The sequence below is a fragment of the Geotrypetes seraphini genome, chromosome 3 (assembly GCF_902459505.1).
Source record: "Geotrypetes seraphini chromosome 3, aGeoSer1.1, whole genome shotgun sequence".
NCBI lineage: Eukaryota > Metazoa > Chordata > Amphibia > Gymnophiona > Dermophiidae > Geotrypetes > Geotrypetes seraphini.
In genome coordinates this window covers 80140785-80162839 of record NC_047086.1, presented here as the reverse complement: position 1 = coordinate 80162839, position 22055 = coordinate 80140785, and the positions used below count along the sequence as shown (strand labels likewise).

General features: G+C 42.2%; 1 protein-coding gene across 1 annotated transcript in view; it reads left to right on the top strand.

The window, feature by feature from the left end:
* The window catches only part of MYT1L (myelin transcription factor 1 like), a 612659-nt gene that overhangs the window by 451172 nt on the left and 139432 nt on the right, over positions 1-22055 (top strand). Inside the window, exon 19 of the mRNA XM_033939893.1 lies at positions 13875-14096. Within this exon, the coding sequence (XP_033795784.1) occupies positions 13875-14096 (222 nt within the window). The remainder of the gene's footprint in view (positions 1-13874; positions 14097-22055) is intronic.

The following is a 22055-nucleotide window of genomic DNA, read 5'->3' as shown; positions in this document are numbered from 1 at the left end:
TGTGTTTGTTTGGGGTTTTGTTTCTCCATTTCTCATATAGATCTATTCATCCATATCCACTCACAGTATCCATATCTATCTGTTTAACTTTCAGTTTTACTTCCGTTTCCATAATTTTTGAATTCCTTCTTTATGCCAAGACTCAAATGTCATTTATTAAGTTTTTAAGATGTTATAATTTCTTTTGTCAGAAATTTAGCGTTTTTCAAAAAGTTGCTGTTACCACCACCAGGCACCACTTGGAGAGGAAGCTAGGCCGAATGATAGCACCCTGTATTGAAAATGATGATTGTCCAAACAAAAGCAAAGGTATTTTCTGTGGTCTGGATGTATGGTGATGTGTGTGTATGCCTCATTGAGGTCTAGAGAGCACAGCTATTCATTTCTTTCTAGAAGTGGTTATAGAGTCCCTAGGAATGACATGTGAAACTGCTCTTTGACTAAATATCTGTTGAGAGCTCGGAGAGGAGGTCTAAAATGGGATGAAGACCTCCTATCTTCTTTGGAATTAAGAAATACCTTGAGTAGAACCCCTGTTTTTTCTGGATAAGGGGATCTGACTCTATGTCATTGAGTTGAAGTAGAGCTTCGATTTCCTGATGAAGAAGAAAGGACGTCTGTTGAGATGTGAAAAAGGGTTGCTTGGAGGAGTGCTGATGAAACAGAGAGAGTAACCCTCCTGTATGACTTTTAGGACCCATGTGTCTGTTGTGATGAGAGTCCATCATTGGTACTAGAGAAGACAGCCTCAAATAGGTTGGGGTTGGGGATGAGGCTGAGTAGGAGAAATGGTGGCTATGATCTCTAATAGCATGTCAAAAAGACTGAGTTGATTTTTGTGGAGCAGAAGATTGAGCCTTCTGAGGCCTCTGAGTCTTTTGCCTCTTCAGTGGTGGAGGTTTAGAAGAGGATGAGGTTGCCGGATAGTACTTCTTATAAGTAGTATAAGATTGTTTCTAGGAAGACTTAGAAGCTGAGTCTTCTTGGATGAGGCTGTTGATGTGAACTTGGTTTGTTTTTTGCTGTTTTGATATATTTTATATAATGAATGACAAGTATGTTTAAATGAAGCAAAGCTGTGACCAGATTAAGCTCCTGAAGACGCCTATTGGCAAAACATGGAATCATGTCGAGCTTGATTAATATGGATGATGTGGACACCACTCGAAATTATGAAATAGTAGAGATCAACTGAATATATGAAAATGAAGTAACATAGGAGTGTACGCAATACAGAAACAACATAGTCCAAGCAATCCTGCTGGCCACTGTTATATCTGGTTGTAAGGGTGAACATTTTATGAAATTTTTAAAGAAGAATTTTAAATGGTTTGAATGAACTGGGGGGCTTTGTGAATGTGAATATTGTGTATGATTTAATGTAGTTTGTTAAATGATTATAACATTATTGCTAAATGAAGTATTTAATAAAGTGATTTAATAAATGATTAAATATTTAATATATGTATGTAAGTAGCTTTTTGATTTGAAGTTTAATATAGTTATTTGCTTAAAGCTACTGAAAGTTATTGATAAGTCCTGGTGGGGTTTATTAATTGGTTGTCAATAATGAATATGCATGAGAGAGATTTGCATATAATGGAAGTGACAGATATACAAATCTCTCTCACGCATATTCATTAGGGATATCTCGAAATCTCAAAGGGCTGGTCTACTTTTTAAGAGTAGACTCAACCAGTAAAGACTGGTGTTGTAGCTGTGGCTTATCAAAGCTTGGACATGACTGAATAAGGAGTCAATCTTTCTAGGTGTAGTCTCCCAATTCTTAAACATAGCCTTCTTAAGTAAATTGTGAAGTGGCAAGTTGAGGAGTTCTTTAGGAATATCATCAAAATCCAGTGCTTCAAGGAGCTCCACTCTCAGCTCAGTGTCCGATTCTAGTTTAACTGGTGAAGCTTTGCTCATCTGCTGGATGAATTTCAAGAAAGATGGTTTTCAGGAGGCGATCTGAGCCTGGGCAGAGGAGAAGATGGATCTGATGGGATTCCATAGGATTCTGGAGCAGATAATTCAGGGTCAAGATCAGTATCACGATGAATGGAGAAATCCAAATCCACCTGCTCAACTCCAGGTGACTCCCTGTATGAAGGAGAAGATGGAGATCTATGCTTCTTAGCCTGGGGAATAAGATGACGATACTGAGAAGAACTCCTATGGGCATTTTGGTACCAATCAGAAAATGTTGATGAAGAGGTTCAACATCAAGAGCGTGCAGGTCTTGACTTGTGTCGGAGCATGGGAACTGGTACTGTGAGATCCTGACGCTCTTTTAGATGTGGATTTACCCAGCGAAGTGCGAGGATTGGTACCGTGAGATCTCGATGCTCTCTGAGAGATGGATTTGCTAGGAGAGTGAGGTTTGGTATCGTGGGGCCTTGATGTGCCATGTTCAGGCTGGGCTAGTACCAAGGGAGCCAATTGCATTTGCAGCAATGTGGCTAACTCCCATTGGAAAAACTCCTTCAGTCGGTCCTAGAAGGATTATACCAGTACCAATTGCTCAAGAGTACTACTACTACACTTCTTATCACTTATATAGCGCTGAAAGGCATACACAGTGCTATACATTTTAACATTTATAGACAGTCCCTACTCGGAAGAGCTTACAATCTAACTTGGACAGACTGACATGACATATAGGGTTGGGGATGCAGAACCCAAGGTGAAAGGAGTTAGGAGTTGAAAGCATTCTCAAAGAGGTGGGGGCTTTTAACTAGGCCTTGAACACTGCCAGAGACGAAGCCTGCCATAGGAATTTGGGCAGCTTGTCCCAAGCATACAGCACAGCAAAGCAGAAAGGATGAAGTCTGGAGTTGGCAGTTGAACAGAAGGTCACAGATAGGAGGGACTTACCAGCTGAGCACAGCAAAACAGAAAGGATGGAGTCTTTAGCTCAAGGGGGGGATCATAGGGGGAGATTAGTGAAGAGAGATAGTGAGGGGCAACTAAGTCAGTGTATTTGTAAGTCAGTAAGAGGAGTTTGAATTGTAGTCTGAAATGGATGGGAAGCCAATGAAGTCACTTAAGGAGAGGGATAACATGAGTATAGCGGCTCTCCCAGAATATGAGTCGTGCAGCTGCATTATGTATGGATTAGAGGGAAGCAGGATGGCTAAGCGGAAGATCTGAGAGTATCAAGTTGGTACATTTGGTGTGGTAGGGCGTCAAGGTGTTGGTGACGTTGATGACAAGGCTCGCCTCAGAGGTGACACAGCCTGCACTGATGGAGAATGCTGCTTGGTATGCATTGAAGGACACGATGCAGAAGATGCCTGCAATGATGGTTGAGATGAGGGTGGCTTCTTAGCAGGAACTGAGTCCAATGTTGAGGGAGGTTTCGATGCTGGTACCGCCAGTACTGGTGGCACCGATCTGTCCTCCGAAGCCATGGATGCTCCAAAAAGCTTTTCCTACTGAAGGTGTCAAGTCTTAAGGGAGTGTTTCTTCAACATAAGATAACGGGTACAAGAGTTTTCTCGATGCTCCAGCCCAAGACACTGAATGCACCAGTTGTGTGTGTCAGTGAGTGAAATGGACCATTGACAATGAAAGCACTTCTTGAACTCACTAAAAGGCTTCAATATGAGAGGAAAAATCTCAGTGGAAAAAAAATGCAATGGTTACATATGCCGAGAGATTATTCAAAGTGAAAAATCTGAAGTGCGAACAGGAACAAGGCCTGCTGACAAGTTTTCTGAAGTTGAAGAATTTGATGAAAAAATATATCATAAGAACTGTCAAACTGGGACAGACTCAAGGTCCATCAAGCCCAGTATCCTGTTTCCAACAGTGGCCAAGATTTTATGCTGCTTAGTCCAAGCCATCTCAATAGTGACCTATGAAATTCCCTTTTATTAATTTATTCAGGTACTCAAGCATTTTTCCCTGTCTGCTCCGGCAGGCTCACAATCTACCTAGGGCTATCGGGGGGGATTAAGTGACTTGCCCAGGGTCACAAGGAGCAGTGTGGGTTTGAACCCACAACCCAAAGGTGCAGAAGCTGTTGCTTTAATCTCTGCGCCACACACTCCCCATGAATTTAGTGAATAGGAATTTATTCAAACCTACAGTATTTTAAACCCTGCTAAGCTAACTGATTCCACCACATTCTCTGGCAACAAATTCCAGAGCTTAATTATTATTATTATTTTTAAAATTTATTTAAAGATTTCTTAACCGTCTATTCCTAGGCGGCTTCACAAATAGCAATATATAGAAAATAGAAACATACAGAAGAAACAAAATTTATACAAACAGACATTTCAAATCATTCAGGAAAAAACAATAAATTCACAGCACTCAATTATATATCAATCCCCAAACTGGAATAAACCAGAATCATCATTCATTTTAATGCTTTTATAAAAAAGTGTATTCAAACATTCTCTTAAACTTCTGAATGTCAGGTCCAATAAATTTATTCCACAGAGTTACTCCTATGATGGAAATAGCAGAAGACCTCGTGTTCTCATAGCGCACTTTTGAAAAGTCCATCAACAACAATCATATTGCGCCCTTGGACCGCTGAGTTCTATGCGGCCGATAGATTACCATAGCCTGCAATAAATACCAGGGAATGCCTTGGTAAATTACTTTGAACACCAGTACTAATGTCTTGAAAATAATACATGAGCGCACAGGTAACCAATGGAATTTCCTCAACCAAGGTGTTCGAACTTTCTTACACCACATATTAACCTAGCAGCAGCATTTTGAATCATCTGCATGGCTATACACTGTACCATTGTAATCCCTAAATAAAGGGTATTACAATAGTCCAGTTTTGATATGACTATCGTCTATACCACTACTGTATATGGAAATCATATACCGACATCATCGGTTTCAATCGTCTGAACAATCGTAACTGGAAAAAAGCAGACTTAACTGCAGACAAGACTTGATCCTTCATCCAGCCAGACTCCTAGAATTTTTAGCTTTCGTTGTATTTATCATTTATTTATAGTAGTATTTATATACCACTTATAGTCTAAGTGGTTTACATTCAGGTCCTCAAGCATTTTTCCCTACACATTGTGTGAAGAAATGTTTTCTCTGGTTTGTTTTAAATCTACTACTTAGTGGCTTCATTGCATGCCCTCTAGTCCTACTACTTTTGGAAAGAGTATGAAATGCATGGGCTCTTATTATTGTAAATCACCTTGAACCTCTATAGGCACAGTGTGATCCATATATATCGTAGATTAGATTAGATTGTAGACAATAAACTGAAATCTTCCACCTAGTGTGTAGGATCGTAGCTGTTTCAGCACGATGAATCATCCAATTTTAGCATTTGGGGGGGGGACAATGCTCCCCCCCCACACACACACACACAAAATATTATACCCTCCACTCTTCTCCCTGGTTGTGATCCTGATGGCTGGCGGGGAGACTGGGGAGATGCTGCATCATCGTGCCTACTCTCTGCCACAGGAGCTGCTCCATCATATCCTTCGAGCCCAGGCCCTGAGAGGATAAGCTTCTGCTGCATTGGCCGCCCTCTGCAAGTACCATGAAGCCCAACTTCCCCATAACAGGATAATTCATCATAGTTGTTACATCACTGAAATGGCCCACGATAAAACAGCCACAATGAATCATCCCATTTCGCAGTGTGTATCGGCAGCCATAAAAGCAAACAAAATGCTAAGAATTATTAAGAAAGGGATGGTAAACAAGACCAAGAATATTATGATGCCTCTCTATTGCTCTATGATTTGTCTACCTTGAGTATTGCATTCATTTTTCATTGCTGTATCTCAAAAAAGATATAGCAGAATTAGAAAAGGTTCAAAAAAGACTGACCAAAATTATTAAGTGGGTGGAACTCCTCTCATATGAGAAAAGGCTAAAGTGGCTATGGCTCATCAAGGTGAAAAAGAGATGGCTAAGGGCGGAAATGATTGAAGATTACAAAATCGTGAGTGGTGTAGAATGAGAAAAAATGAATTGACAATTTTATTGTTTCCAAAATTACAGAGTAGGGGACAATCAATGAAGTTCCTTTAAAACAAATAGAAGGAAATATCTTTTCAATCAAATAGTAACACTCCAGAGCTCATTACCAAAGGAACTGATAACAGTTGATATGTATTTAGGTTTAAAAAAGGTTTGAACAAGTTCCTAGAGAAAAAGTCCATGGTCTGCTATTGAGACAGACATGGGGGAAGCCACTGCTTGCCCTGGGATCAGTAGCATGAAATGTTGCTACTATTTGGGTTTGTGCCAGGTACTTAAGAGTTGGGTTGGCCACTATTGGAAGCAGGATACTGGACTAGATGGACCATTGGTATGACCTAGTATGGCTATTATGTTCTTATGTATTTATTTAAAATATTTATTATTCACCTAAAACCTAGGCAGCTTACAATAAAACATTCATAATCAGTTGAACAAACAAAAATTGAACAAATACCACATCGTTTATATCATCCATAAGCTGTAATAATGATACAAAATGCTCACCAAGTTCATAGTTTCTCTTCTCAATTAAATGCCAGGACAAAAATACATTTTTAACAATTCCTTAAACCTTTTTGCTTGATCCTGCCATTACAACATAGCACCAGAGCCAATTAATTTATGGGCTAGGGAGCTCCTGTTGATGTTAGGGATACTATGTCTATGTGTGTTTGCCTCTGGCCAATCTGAATTGAGTGGCTGGTGGGTGGCTGGGTAGGGGGAGATCTTTGTAGTGGGAAAAGGCATGACAGAATCTACATGGGTTCCATGTACATTGAGCATCATTGAACTGTATGTATACACTTTGCTAACTGGGAAGTTATCTTTTGTACTTCAGCATGAAAATAAAATTGGGAACCTGTCTGGTTGAATGGCATCTCATCTAACCATATATCCACTATTCTATAATTCCAAGAAATGGAAGGATCTTCTGCCATGCTCCATTCTAAATTTGATATCACAATTGGCCAGGCCTACCCTCCTATAACTCTTATGTGCTCTTGTGACTGTCATAGCATCTTATTAGTTTGAACTCCTTTTCCACATCCAAGCCTATAAAAATATGAAATGCAGTAACAGTTGCAGGATTTAAATATTTTAAGCTTACACTTCTTAAGAACATCAGAATTACCATACTGGGACAGACCAAATGTCCAACAAGTCCTGTATCCTGTTTCCAACAGTGGTCAACCCGGGTCCCAAGTACCTAGCTAGATCCCAAGTAGTATAAAATATTTTATGCTGCTTATCCTAGGAATAAGCAGTGGATTTCCCCAAGCCATCTCATAACAGCCTATGGACTTCTCTTTTAGGAAATTATCTAAACCTTTTTTAACCCTGCTAAGCTAACTGATTTCACCACATTCTCTGGCAACGAATTCCTGAGTTTAATTATACATTGTGTGAAGAAATATGTTCTCTGGTTTGTTTTAAATTTACTACTTAGTAGCTTCTCCCATCCACGAAAAACTTTCAATACAAACATGTTTTCTACTCCATGCTCACCTTCCTAGGAGTAAAAACTTCTAATAACCTCACAGAAATGACCAGAACAGAACCTAACTACACCATATTTTGGAAGAAACTGAAAACCCATCTCTTCAACACTTGATCTCCCCTTTCTCTCCCTTCCTCTTTCCCTCTCTACTTCCACCCACTTGCATTCCTTCCTCTCCCCTTCCCCATCTTCCCACGACCTTCCTCTCTTTATGTCACCTTGAGCCTATATAGGTATATGTGACGCACAAATAGAAGTTCAGATTAGATTAGAAATTCATTGCATGCCCCCTAATTAATATTTTTGGAACTAGTGAACAAGTGCTTCACATTAGAGAATGACACGGGAACACATTTTTTCCTGTCCCCTCAGGAACTCAATTCCCCCGTCCTGTCCTTGTGAGTTTTATCACTGTCCCATTCCTGTAAGTTTGCCTTAACTACAAAAGCCTCAAATACTTATGATTTTAAAGTGCTTGAGGCTTGTGCAGATGAGGACAGGAAAAGAACTCTCCAGGATGTGAAAATGAGTTTGCACAGGAGCAGGGAAATTCACATCTACCCTTTCCAATCCACTCATTATTTTATAGACCTCTATCGTATCCCCCCTGGGTTGACTCTTCTCCAAGCTGGAGAGATCTAGCCACTTTAACCTTTCTTTATAGGGAAGTCATCCCATCCCTTTTAACATTTTTGTTGCCCTTCTCTGTACCTTTTCTAAATCCGCTATATATTTTTTGAAATATGGCGACCAGAATTGCACATAGGTGCAGCATACCATAGAGTGATATAAGGGCATTATAACATTTTCATCTTTGTTTTTCATTCCTTTCCTAATTGTTTTTCATTCCTTTCCTAATTCCTAACATTCTATTTGCTTTCTTAGTTGCTGCCGTAAATTGAGCTGATGGTTTCAAAGTATCCTCAACAATGACACCTAGATCCTTTTCCTGGGCGGTGAATCCTAACATAGAATCCAACATCATGGAGCTATAATTCATTGGCCATCTATATCATAAGAACATAAGAACTGTCAAACTGGAACAGACTGAAGGTCCATCAAGCCCAGTATTCTGTTTCCAACAGTGGCCAACCCAGGTCTCAAGTACTTAGCTAGATCCCAAGTAGCAAAACAGATTTTATGCTGCTTATCCTAGAAATAAGCAGTGGATTTAGCAGGATTCTACTAGCAAGTATTGTCCCTTGGAATATATCCCTGCCAACTTGCCTAGGGTTCTCCCTTCTCTGCCTGGTTGTGTGCTAGCTTATGTGTATGACCTGTTTGCACATTTCAGGGTAGACTCAGCCACTAAGGACTGGTATTGAAGCTGTGGCCTGTCAAATCCAGGGCAAGTTTGAATTCTGCATAAGGAGTCCAGTTTTAAAGGAACTACTGGGACAGATAGAGGTGTTTCCCAGTTTTTAAATAGGGCTTATTTCATGAGCTTATGCAGAGGGACTTTGATACAATCCTTAGGCCATTTTTCATAGTCCAAGACCTCCATGAGCTCTGCATGATGCTTCTCTTCAGACTCCATGCTAATAGGCAGTGCTTGTCCCAACTGTCTAATAAAGTTGGTAAAGGACAGACTTTCAGGTGGGGATCTGCATCAAGGAGGAAGAGGTGAAGGATCCAACAATATCCTATAGGACTCATCTGCAGACATCTCTGGAAGATCATCAAAAGAGTGTAGAGGCTAATCAGAATTAGAGTCCTCGACAGGGCCGCCATCAGAAATTTCTGGGCCCCTTACTGAGCAATCCTATTGGGCCCCCCACGCCCCCCCCCCCCCCCCCCCCCGACGCCCCCCCTTCTTCCATGGGCCGAATACACACATACTTTTCTGCTAATGCTCCACCTAAGCCAGTCCCGTAAAATCTTCTCATGTCCATAGAGGACATATTGGCATAGAGGAGATATTCATAAAAAGAACGTCCGTCAAGATCTTTACTCATAGACTGTGCCATTTGCTTTAAATCATCTTCCATCATTAATCCAAATTGCAGAATTCTTTCTCTGTCTTTGTCCTGAATGGCATCTGGCCACATTGCTGGATCCTTCCAGTCAACAAATTTATGAGCAGGCGCGGAGAACGCATTTTTAAACAAATGTAGTTTATCCTTGTACTCCTTATGTAATTTTAATCACCTATGGATATGTTTGTATGTTTATTGTTCAAATGGTTTTATTTATTTCCCAAAATTTATTTTTGTTATACGCATTGAAAATATTTGATATTGCGTTTAAATCAAAATCTCAATAAACTTGAAACTTGAAACGAGTGCCCGTGAGATTGTGGGAGTGTTAAATACTCAAAACTTAGAAGAATAACAATTTACTTAAAGTTTTTGCTACGCCAGCTTTCTGGTATGTTTACATACAGTGGCATACTTAGCATATGTAACACCCGGGGCCCATCATTTTTTGGCACCCCCCATCTGAAAGAAAAACATGATTTTTAGTAACAAACCACACGTCACACATGAGTACCTAGGAAAAGGCAGCATCTTACATATTGCAGTGAGCAGTACATCAATACACCCATTGTAAAACTAAACAAGCCAGACCAATCAATCCTACACCATCAATTCTAACAGAAAACCATGTCTTTCGAACACACAGAACACAGAAAACACCTTCGCCTAGTATGGAATATGTCATCACAAACTAACCCCTCACTCTTTTACAAAACTGTAGTGTGGATTTTAGCCACAGTGGTAACAGCCCTGACGCTCATAGAATTCTGAGCATCAGAGCTGCTACCACCACGGCTGGCGCTAAAAAACGCTCCACAGTTTTGTAAAAGGGGGGATAAAATAGAAATACACAGTTTCAACGCTCTAGCTCAGAGGTGCCCAAACTTTTTGAGCTTGTGAGCTACTTTAAAATGACCAAGTCAAAATGATCTACCAACAATAAAATTAAAAAACACAAAGCACACTATACGTTGAGAAAATGTTAATTATCATTCCTATTCTGGGTTTTTTTCAAAGAGGTCAAGGCAGATGACTCTATGCATTGTCACCTCAGTAACAACCATACAAAAATAGACAAATATACCCTCCATCCTTTTTATTAAACCACAATAGCAGTTTTTAGCGCAGGGAGCTGCGCTGAATGCCCAGCGCTGCTCTTGACGCTCATAGGCTCCCTGCGCTAAAAACCACTATTGCGGTTTAGTAAAAGGGGACCATATTGTAAAATATAGACAGCAGATATAAATTCAGAATTGTGCATAGTAAGTGAAGGGAAGTTTTCATCTCTGGGAATTTACCCAGTTAACTATTAAGTTATTTGGGCAAATTCCTTTGAAAACTGTGGTAATACTGCCTCCACTTTGCTAAATTTAAAATAAAATCATTTTTCCTACCTTGTCTGGTGATTTCATGAGTCTCTGGTTGCACTTTCTTCTTCTGACTGTGCATCCAATCTTTCTTCCCTTCTATCAGCCTGTATGCTTTCTCTCCTCCACACCTCATTCTCTCCCCCAACTTTTTCTTCCTCTCTCCCTGACCTTTCTTTCTTTTTTTCTGTTTCTCTTCTTTCCTTCTGTTTCCCTGCCTGCCCCCTTTCTTTCTTTCTCCCTGCCATTCCCCAAGCCACTGCTACTGCCGCTGCCATCGGGGAACAGGACCCACCAATGGATAACAGGCCCCAAAGCTGACGCCGACGTCAATTCTGTTCCACCCAGCCAGGCAGCGATTGGCTGGCCCAAACTTCCTCTCCGACTGCAGAATTGACGTCGGGGAGAGGACTGATCGGCCCGATAGATTAGATCGCCAAGACAAAGTGAGTCCTGGGTGATCGACTCACTTTGCCTTGGCGAGTTACTGGCGCCCCTGCCTTAGAACACTGCCTAGGACCCTGGGGGAGCCCGGGCCCCCTGTCAGCTCCGGGCCCCTGAATGCAGGACTGGTAGTACTGCCCTGATGGCGGCCCTGGTCCTCAATGTCAGCTCTTCTAGAAGTACAGCATTGAGAGGAGCATAAAGAATGTGATGAGGAACGTTGAGGAGAGGGTGTACTCCACTCCCTGGATGGCAATGCATACATCAAGTGCCTTTTAGATGTTGATACTTGACGTTGAAGTGTTCAAGATCGATGCTTAGAATAACTCCATGTCTGTTGCTTGGATTGGACTGAGGCTGGGAATTAAGTTGCAGAACTTGCACAGGGTGTGACTGTAAAAACCCAGCTAGTTCTTGCTGCAGTAGTGCTCAAAGCTGGTTTTACAGTGATGGTGCTGGTACTGATGTTGGCAAGAGTACATTAAGTGCTGGTTGAGTTGGGTGTCAAGGCATCACGGATCGCGATGCCAAGGCATGCTTCTGAGGAATCACCAACTGTAATGACTGTGAACGATGGCATTCTTTTCTAACTTCCCTATGAGTGTTTATATATATTTAGGTTTAAATGTTTATTTGCAATACCCTAGGCTCATAAAATTGCTTTCTGCTTTGAAAGGGGAGACATGGGGAAGAAAATTAAGACTTTGAAGACGGGGAGTGGATGGGGTTGAAAATTGCGGGGATGAGGATGAAATATGCACTTCACTGTGGGGATTGTGAGGAGACGGATGAATTTTTGCTCCTTCACTCTAGCAGGAAAGCACCATGAGCATGGTACGGACTAGTGCTGCCCGAGTCAGGAAAAAAATTTTTGATTCGATTCGATTCAGCCTATTGAATCGATTTTTCGATTCGATTTTCCTGCCAAATTGGGTGTTGCTTTTTTTTTGTTTTCAAACATCCTGGTGGGTTTATTTTATAGCCTCTCACCCCTTTTATAGCCTCTAACCAGTAAAGTGTAGCAAACTCAATACTAAAATCAATGGCCAGCATTAAATATGAAATATGAGATAAATCATGTGTTAAAAAATATGTAAATACATAATTGAAAAACACAAATGTACATGATGTTAAAAAGGAATCTGAAGTGTATATAACACAAGACCAGATGAAATGTCCATGCAGTCTGTGGAAAACATAATATTAAACGACCAGACAGACTGGAAACCAGCAGATGAATAAGCCTTAAAACAAACTGTAAAGACAAACATTGTGAGATATGGAATCAATGAACCTGCAGAGCACAACAAAGTAACTTGTACAATTATACGTTAAGTGGAAGGAAAGCTAAATGGACCAAATGAAGCAGTGAGTAGAATGAAAGAAAGATGGAGACATAGTGGGAACGGAGCCAAACACAAAACCTAAAAAAACAAAACTCGACCATCGAGAAAAACAAACCAGACAGATAAAGAAGCCCAAGGTAAACCAGAGAAGTTAAAATTATACGCTGGGACATCACAGAAAATATAAAAACCTCGGTTGAAAAACACTGTTTAATGAGCAATAACGCTGAAAAGAAAAAAGGTAACCAAGCCAAGAAATAAAAGCTGGGAGACCAGTAGATAATACAGGGAAAGCGTCCTTACCTTGAGCAGAACTGAACTAGCATGTTTGGCTGAGCGCTATGAAAACGAAAGTGAAAACAGCGCAATAAAAGGGGGATTTAAATGCTGGAACCGGCACTGGTCACTTGATCAAAAACAGGTTGCCGTATTAGCTAAAGGTAATACAGGGAGGCCAGGGGGGAAGCAGGAGGACACTGCAAAGGCCTATGCAGCACTTCCCGACTGAGCCTCGCCCCCTAAAGCAGGAGCGGCAGCGGAAGTGGACAGCCAGCAAGAGGCAGCGCTGCTGCTCCTGATTTAGTAAGGCACAGGGAGAAGCCGATTTTTTTTTTTAATTGAACCGATTCGAAAGGATTCACCTGATTCGAATCGGTGAATCGATTCGAATCATGAATCGGGCAGCACTAGTATGGACAGCCTAAAGATTTAAAGTGAAAGTACACTTTTGATTGTCCATGCTGGGTTCAGTGGATGATATAACCTACATTTGAGAATATCATGCCTGCTTGTCCTTGGAGAAAAAAATTGATTCACTTTTACCCATTCTACACCACTTGGGATTTTGTAGACCTCAAACATATTTTCCCTCAGTCATCTCTTTTTCCAAGATGCAAAGCCCTAGCCTCTTGTAAAATAGTGTAAGAATTCCACACGTCCTGACTTTAATGTTATAATTCCCCTCTATAGGTCCTTTCCAAAATGCCCTTCCATATGTTTTAAGTTTTAACCCTATATAAAGGGGTATTCTTTTCCTATACAATTACTGATTACAAATACTGTTTAGAATAAAACAGCCTTTTGTCAGAATATACTGAACTAACAGATTTTATTGTTTGTATATAAAGTCTCTTAGATTTTTGATCTATAAAACTTAACTGTCTTTATTTCATATAAACCCATTTAGACTTTTATACATATGATATCAAAGAGAGCATAGTGGGATACTAATGTTTATCTCATCTGTTTTTCTATTCAGATGTCCAGTTCCTGGTTGTGATGGCCAGGGACATGTAACAGGGAAGTATGCATCTCATCGCAGTGCATCCGGATGTCCATTAGCAGCTAAAAGGCAAAAAGATGGATACTTAAATGGTTCTCAATTCTCCTGGAAGTCAGGAAAGACTGAAGGTATGTCATGTCCCACTCCAGGATGTGATGGCTCCGGACATGTCAGTGGTAGCTTCCTTACACACCGAAGGTGAGTGTAAACTGCTAGTCTGCTATTTTAGTGCACACATTCAATTAACAACTGCAAAACATAATTTAAAGTGTACACCCTTCATCAGCAGCACATAATTTATTTTTTAAATAAAATTGCCAAAACAATCTCACAGAATGCCACAAATATCAATTTTATCTTTTATACTATTCATTTTTCTTCTGATTATTCCTGCTCTTTCAGGTTTTGTTGTGTTTATGGTTTATTTCTGTCTCACCCTTGAAGGTCAATATACCACAGAACAAGAGGGTCAGGAAAATCTTAGGATTCTATTAGTATTCTACTTAATTTTATTTTATTATATCCATTTAACCTTCTCCTAAATAAGCATCTCCCTTAGGTATCCACTTAACTGATTCCTTCAAAATTAGGTACCTTTCTTCAGTTGCCTATATTGTTTTCCCCACTGAACCTTGTAACTACTTGAACCCTGTCAAGTTATTCTATCGATAAATCCAGATATCTTATACTTGTATTTCTATACCACAACATGTAATTTACTTAAATCGTTGTAATGTAATTCTCTCGGTATTGTCCTGATCTCTTTTAATTGCAATCCGCTTAGAACCACAAGGCACAGGCGGAATAGAAATCACAAATGTAATGTAATGTAATGTAATATATTAGCCTCCTTGAAAACAGTCAAAGCTCACCATTGTACTCCAGATGATATCTTTCCACAAATTTCATAAAACATAGCTAAGACTTAGAATATAAATACAAGATTTTTTGAGGAGGTGAGCAGTCAGGAGTAAATCATTCCCTTTCAATATCCTCTTTCATATTTTTAACCATTATTTGAATGGAGAGTACCAAAACTGACATTTTAAAGTTGGCACTACATTCAGAATGCAGTTTATGCCAAAACCGATTTATAGGGCTCCTTTTACAAAGGCGCACTAGCGGTTTTAGCACATGCTTAGCGCGTGCTACAATGCCGCACGTCGTAGCCACTACCGCCTCATTTTAAGCAGGTGGTAATTTTTCGGCTAGCACGCGCTAAAAAAGCTAGCGCACCTTTGTAAAAGTAACCCATAGTTATACTCCTTACAAATGTAAGTTTCTTTTTCATTTGGGCTACCATTCCTAAAATATGTAGCATTTTTATAAAAATAAATGCTGCACAATATTTTAGAATATAAATCTTTCAAAATAACCATCAAGAAGTATGTATTAAGCTAATAATTCAGTCAGCTTTTGGAGGTTGAAGTAGGAACCCTTAAGATTAGATTCTGTAAACAGTGCCCATATTTGGCTGCCAAAAAACAAAATGAGCCCTAAGCGCTAAGAGGGGCATAATCGAAAGGAACGTCTAAGTCCGTTTCGTCTAAGTTGCAAGTTGTCCAAAGTAAAAAACAGCTTAGGACACATTTTGGAAAAATATGTCCAAATTTTTTTCCCTTTTGAAAATCGTCTAATTATACGTCCTGCTGATCTGATCATCCAAGTCGCTAAATTGTCTATCTTTATACCACATTTTCGTCCAACTTTTCATCCAAGGCAAAAACGCCTAGATGTGGGATGTGGGAGGGGTCTGTAAAGTGATGGACTGAACATCCAGACATGGCACCTAAATAGTGGGGTACCTTACAGGGCACTGCTGTGAACTTCACAAAAAGGGTGACATCATGCCATGTCACAAAAAGGGTGACATCATGCCATGTCATCATCTCACTACAGCTCCCATATAGGTCACAGTGAGCCCCCAAACCACCTCCAGAATCCCCTAGAACCACTTATCTACCACCCTAATAGCCCGTATGGCTGCAGGAGCCACTTATATGCCAGTACAAAAGGGTTTTGGGGTATATAGGGGAGTGCACGTGTTTCAGTATCAATGCATGGATTACATGGGTTTATGGGCATGGAGCCTCCTCTCCATGGATCCCTAACCCACCCCCAAGATGGCTTAAGATGCCTCTGTGCAGGACGACTAGGCTTTCCTATGCCAGGCTGCCAGGTGATGATGGTCTGGAGGCTGAATTTTAAAGGTGTGATTATGATTTTTATGGGGGGGTCGGTGATCAATGGGGTAGTGTGTGGGGGTCTGTATTAAGTGTTTGCAGTGCTTATCTGGTGACTTTAGGTGGTTTTTTGTGACTTAGAGCATGTTTTAAATGGTCTAAGTCATAACGTCCAAGTTCCGTTGATCCTGTGCTGTATAACTTTCGGTTATACATGCAATACGACTAAGTATAAGCCTGCCAATGTCCCACCCAAATCCTGCCCTCGACACTCCTCCTGACACGCCCCATTTAGCTATGGTCATTCAGTGGCACTATGAAGGCCTAGGTCATTTGTAAACACGTCCAAAACCCGTTTCAATTATCGGCACTTTGACGTTTTTCGTTTATAATCGCCCAAGTGCTGACTTAGGCCGGTTTCTGGATGTTTTTCTCTTTCTATTATGAGCCCCTAAGTATTCTAGAAATGGTCCTTTGATTTGGGAATCATTTATAGACTAGCACTTAGAGCTGGGTTCTATGCCTAATTTAGGGTGCAAGGATTTACACCAACTGAAATCTGGTATAAATCTTCACACCTAAATTAGGCATGGATCTGCCATATTCTATAACACTGCACCCAAATTCCAGGAATGCCCTTGATCTGCCTGTGCCCTTTCCATAGCCACACCCTCTTTTTAGATCCATGCAGAAACATTTATGTGCACATTTTTATGTTTATTAAAAATCTTTATATACCGCTTAAACCACCAAATTAGGATCAAAGTGATTAACAGAATAATTCAATTAGAATAATAAAATAAACTCCATTTAAAATAGGAAAGAGACAAAAGACAAAAAACACTCACATCTATACTAAATAACAGAATTTACACATACTTTATAATACTTCTATTCAGATTGTAACAACAAATTCTAATCCTATCAATGTAAAAAAAGCCAATTGAAAATAATAGACCTTTAAATGTCTTTTAAAATTTCATAAAGATTCTTTTTTTTCTCCATTCCAATGGTAAGCTACTACATACATACCAGATAGAAAAATACCTCATTGAGATAAGATGGGTCTTGGAAATATGCGGTATGGCTACCCTGTTGTCATTCAATTATCTTAATTGACTAGGTGCATAAAACAATACTAAACTCAAAAGATATGGAGGTTGCAGCTCAAACAATGCTCTATGAGCTAACATCAAGATCTCAAACTTAATTATGTATTCTATCAGTAATCAATGAAATTTTAAATATAAGGGAGTCACATGATACTAATATGTAACTTATCTAATAGCAGCATTCTGCAACATTTGTAAACGTTTTACTTGTCCTATTATTCCTGCAAATACTAGGTTCCCAGAATCCAATTTTGATAGAACAAAAGCATGTACAGTGGTGCCTCACACAACGAACTTAATTCGTTCCAGGAGCAAGTTTGTTATGCGAAAAGTTCGTTATGTGAAACGCGTTTTCCCATAACAATACATGTTAAAAAAAATAATTCGTTCTGTAGCATAAAATATGCTGATGACATAAAAAAAGATAAATTTTTGGTTATTATTTTTATTTAGATACATCTAAAAACATAATTGTTTTTTAAAACAACACACATTTTTTAAATTTAAAGACAGACTAAGTAGAGTCTAATTTTACAGTGAGAGAGGGCAGAGTCTCAGCGGCAAAAACTGGGACTTAACTGTTCATTTTTTTTTTTTTTTCTACCGTGTTTCCCCGATGATAAGGCAGGGCCATCAAATAAGACAGCCCCCCCTTTTTAGAAAAAAATGTAAAATAAGGCACCCCCCCGCAAATAAGCCACCCACCGATACCTGCGCTTTGGTACGGTGGGTGACTCCGTGTGGTCCCTGGCACCCCCGACACAATCGGGGCAAGAGGGAGCTCAAGCCCTCTTGCCCCCCCCGCCCCCCCGACACGATCGGGGCAAGAGGGAGCTCAAGCCCTCTTGCCCCCCCGACTCCCCGACACGATCGGGGCAAGAGGGAGCTCAAGCCCTCTTGCCCCCCCGACTCCCCGACACGATCGGGGCAAGAGGGATCTCAAGCCCTCTTGCCCCCCCGACACGATCGGGGCAAGAGGGAGCTCAAGCCCTCTTGCCCCCCCCGACTCCCCGACACGATCGGGGCAAAAGGGAGCCCAAGCCCTCTTGCCCCGCCGATTCCCCAACTCCCCGACAATATCGGGCCAGGAGGGAGCCCAAGTCCTCCTGGCCACGGCGACCCCCTAACCCCACCCTGCACTACATTACGGGCAGGAGGGATCCCAGGCCCTCCTGCCCTCGACGCAAACCCCCCCCCCCCCCCACGCCCGCCCCCCCCAAGACCCTCCGACCGCCCCCCCCGCCGACCCGCGACCCCCCTGGCCGACCCCCACGACACCCCCAACCCCCTTCCCCGTTCCTTTCTGTAGTTGGCCAGACAGACGGGAGCCAAACCCGCCTGTCCGGCAGGCAGCCAACGACGGAATGAGGCCGGATTGGCCCATCCGTCCCAAAGCTCCGCCTACGGGTGGGGCCTAAGGCGCCTGGGCCAATCAGAATAGGCCCGGGAGCCTTAGGTCCCTCCTGGGGGCAGGGCCTGAGGCACATGGTCGGGTTGGGCCCATGTGCCTCAAGCCCCGCCCCCAGGAGGGACCTAAGGCTCCAGGGCCTATTCTGATTGGCCCAGGCGCCTTAGGCCCCACCAGTAGGCGGAGCTTTGGGACGGATGGGCCAATCCGTCCTCATTCCGTCGTTGGCTGCCTGCCGGACAGGCGGGTTTGGCTCCCGTCTGTCCGGCCAACTACAGAAAGGTACGGGGAAGGGGGTTGGGGGTGTCGTGGGGGTCGGCCAGGGGGGTCGCGGGTCGGCTGGGGGGGCGGTCGGAGGTTCTTGGGGGGGGCGGTCGTTGGGGGGAGGGGGGGTTTGCGTCGAGGGCAGGAGGGCCTGGGATCCCTCCTGCCCGTAATGTAGTGCAGGGTGGGGTTAGGGGGTCGCCGTGGCCAGGAGGACTTGGGCTCCCTCCTGGCCCGATATTGTCGGGGAGTTGGGGAATCGGCGGGGCAAGAGGGCTTGGGCTCCTTTTTGCCCCGATCGTGTCGGGGAGTCGGGGGGGCAAGAGGGAGCCAGGCGGAGAGAGGGCAGTTAAGCGCAGTGCCTGCGCGGAAGGATGCAGCTCGGGCGACTTCGTTGTGTGAAACGAAGTTCGTTGTACGAATCAAGACATAAAGTTCGTTGTGCGCAGCGTGCACTGTGCGAGGCGTCCGTTGTGTGAGGCACCACTATATTAGGATATATAGCGAATTCTCATCTAACAAATTCTGAATAGTTCTAAGCTGCCTCAATGCACCAAACCCTACTGTAAAAACTTCTTCCTCAAAATTTAAATGACAATCTATTAATACTTCCAAATACCTAAAACTATTTACCATTTTTACACAATGTTGATTAAATGACGTTTTTAACTGTGGTGTTGCTCTATTGCTTGAGATACAGCAGGCAACTGTTTTGAACATGTTTAAAACTAATTTATTTTCACTCAATCACCCATCGATATTCTTCAAATAATCTCGTAAAGGATCCAAGCCAAGTTAAGAGGGGAAAGTCTATAAACTAATAAAATGTCATCAGTATATATAAATTGTGATGGGGCCAGGGGTAAGCCTAGCGCTGGCAACCTGGCTCCCGCCCCAGGCGCACATATTAGCGCTCTTTGGAGGGTCACTCTGGGATAAACACAGCAGGAAAAAAAACTCCACAAATAATTGCCAGTTTTAAGTTTTATTACCCAGTTCAAAGGCACTGGTTCTAAGATAGCCACACTGGCTGATGGGGCTTGGAAAAGATTTATCCTAAACAAAAGTTCTCTTTTATAGCAAGTCCATGCTGCATTCAAGAAAGAAAAAAACCCACAAAATTATTTCCTTTTAAACAGGATTTCTCTTTCTCTTCGATATGCTGCCAGGCTTTAACAGTTCTGGGCAGTCTTCGGATCCTGGACCCAAATATCAGAGTGTAGCTGTACTCTCCTTAGGCTTGGAACAATTACTGTCTTGTGCCTTTGGTTGTGTCAGGAAGTTCTCCCCACCTGACCCTCCTGAATTATAAATGCCCCCACTACCCTCTTTATCTCGGGGCAGGGGCTGGGAACCATCCACCCTTTGTTTTAACAGTCTAAGATTCTCCTCCCAAAGTTCCCACTATCAGGGCTGTGCAATGTCAGGTCACTGAATCCACTCCGGGCTTTATTTCTCCCTTTAAGGTTAGTTAGCAATACCCCTCCCCCACTCACTAAGCTGGCATACAGGGATTCTGGTTTAATTTCTGCTACTAACCAAACCTCACATTCACACCTCCAACACTCATTCATTATACAGTCCTTCCTAATACATTAGACCACTGTCACAAAACAAACTTTCATTCCCCTCCCCCACACAGTACCTCGCTGACTCATGCTGCAATCAGACATACAGTCCAAGGCTTCAGGGCTGCAGTCCATGTCATTTCTCTCAGAGATGTCTCCCTCTACCTCCATGAGAGACTCCTCACTTTCTGAATCTGGATACAGGCTATCCTCTGAAGCAGCCTTTGGCAAGCCCTGCTCCTGGAGCTTTTCCCTTTCCCTTAGCCTCTGCTTGGGAAGCAACGTTTTGCTAGTCTGCCAGTGCTGTGGGTCAGGGAGCTGCCAACCTTCCCTTACCTCCAAGTTCCTGATTGCTTGTGGGGGTTCTCAGCTGGCCTTGATTTATGCTGCTGGGTAACTTTCACTCCTTCTCTAGTCACTTCTGCCTGTCAGCTCCACCCTTTTCCTTAACCCTTACTGGTTCAGATTTCTTGACCAAAGGTTTAGCTAGAGAATTAACAGCTGATTTATAAAAACCTTTGCCTTCCAAGCAGCCAAGCTGAAACCATGGCTAGCCCAAATGATACTCGAAGCCCCCACTTACCTCGGCTTCAGAAAACTACTCAAAACTCACCTATTCAGCAAACAAGACCCTTAACCATCCCCTTCCGGCAATCGCCTGGCCCTTCGCTCGGCTCATCTCCTCCTTCACGATCGCTTCTTTCTCCCCTCTCTTCTCCCCTCATCCTTCTTCATCTGCCAAGTTCGGCTAAATTTGTTGTAAATCTGATAAATTGTTGTAAATCTGCATGTCAATGCGGATCCTAACCTAATTGATGTGAACCGTCTAGAACTCGTTGAATATGGCGGTATATAAGAATAAAATTATTATTATTAATATTATAAAAGGGATTATAGTGACTTGGAACAGGTATTCTGTTCTCCTCTGCCATTCCTTCTCTGTTCTGCCCTGCCTGTCTGCTCTTAGTACTGGGAACAGAGTTAATGGGCAGCTTCCTGGGCTTAGGAATAGGTACATTTGTTTTAGTGGCAGGGTTTAAAACAGGTTTTAAACTAGTGACAGGAGTTTCCCTGGCAATCCTAAGGCAAGTAGATAGCCACATAGCAGGAGGGAGAGAGGATCGACTAGGAGCAAGAACAAAGGACATCGTCGACAGAAATTAAAGGATCCTAGAAGGAGCAGAGATGGAAGAGACTGCAGTGATGATCCACATCGGGACAAATGATGTCAGCAGGAGAGACTACAGTAGGAATGCACTGATCGAACAGTTCAAGACTCTGGGAAGGAAGTTGAAGATGAGGACTCAGAAGATAGTGTTTCCGGAGATCCTACCAATAACGAGGGCAGATGTGAAGAGGCAGACGGAACTATAATCAATAAATGCATGGATGAGGAGATGGTGTGAGGAAGAGGGGTTCCACTTCGTGAGGAACTGGACAACGTTTTGGGGGCAAAAACAAGATCTTCAGGAGAGATGGACTATACCTGAGTTCATCGGGAACAAGACTTCTAGCAAACAATGTCATAAGAGGAATAGAGCAGGCTTTAAACTAAGAAGAAGGGGAAAGCCGACAGTCGACCAAGTGTCGATGATTCGGAAAAAGGTATCCTGAGAAGATAC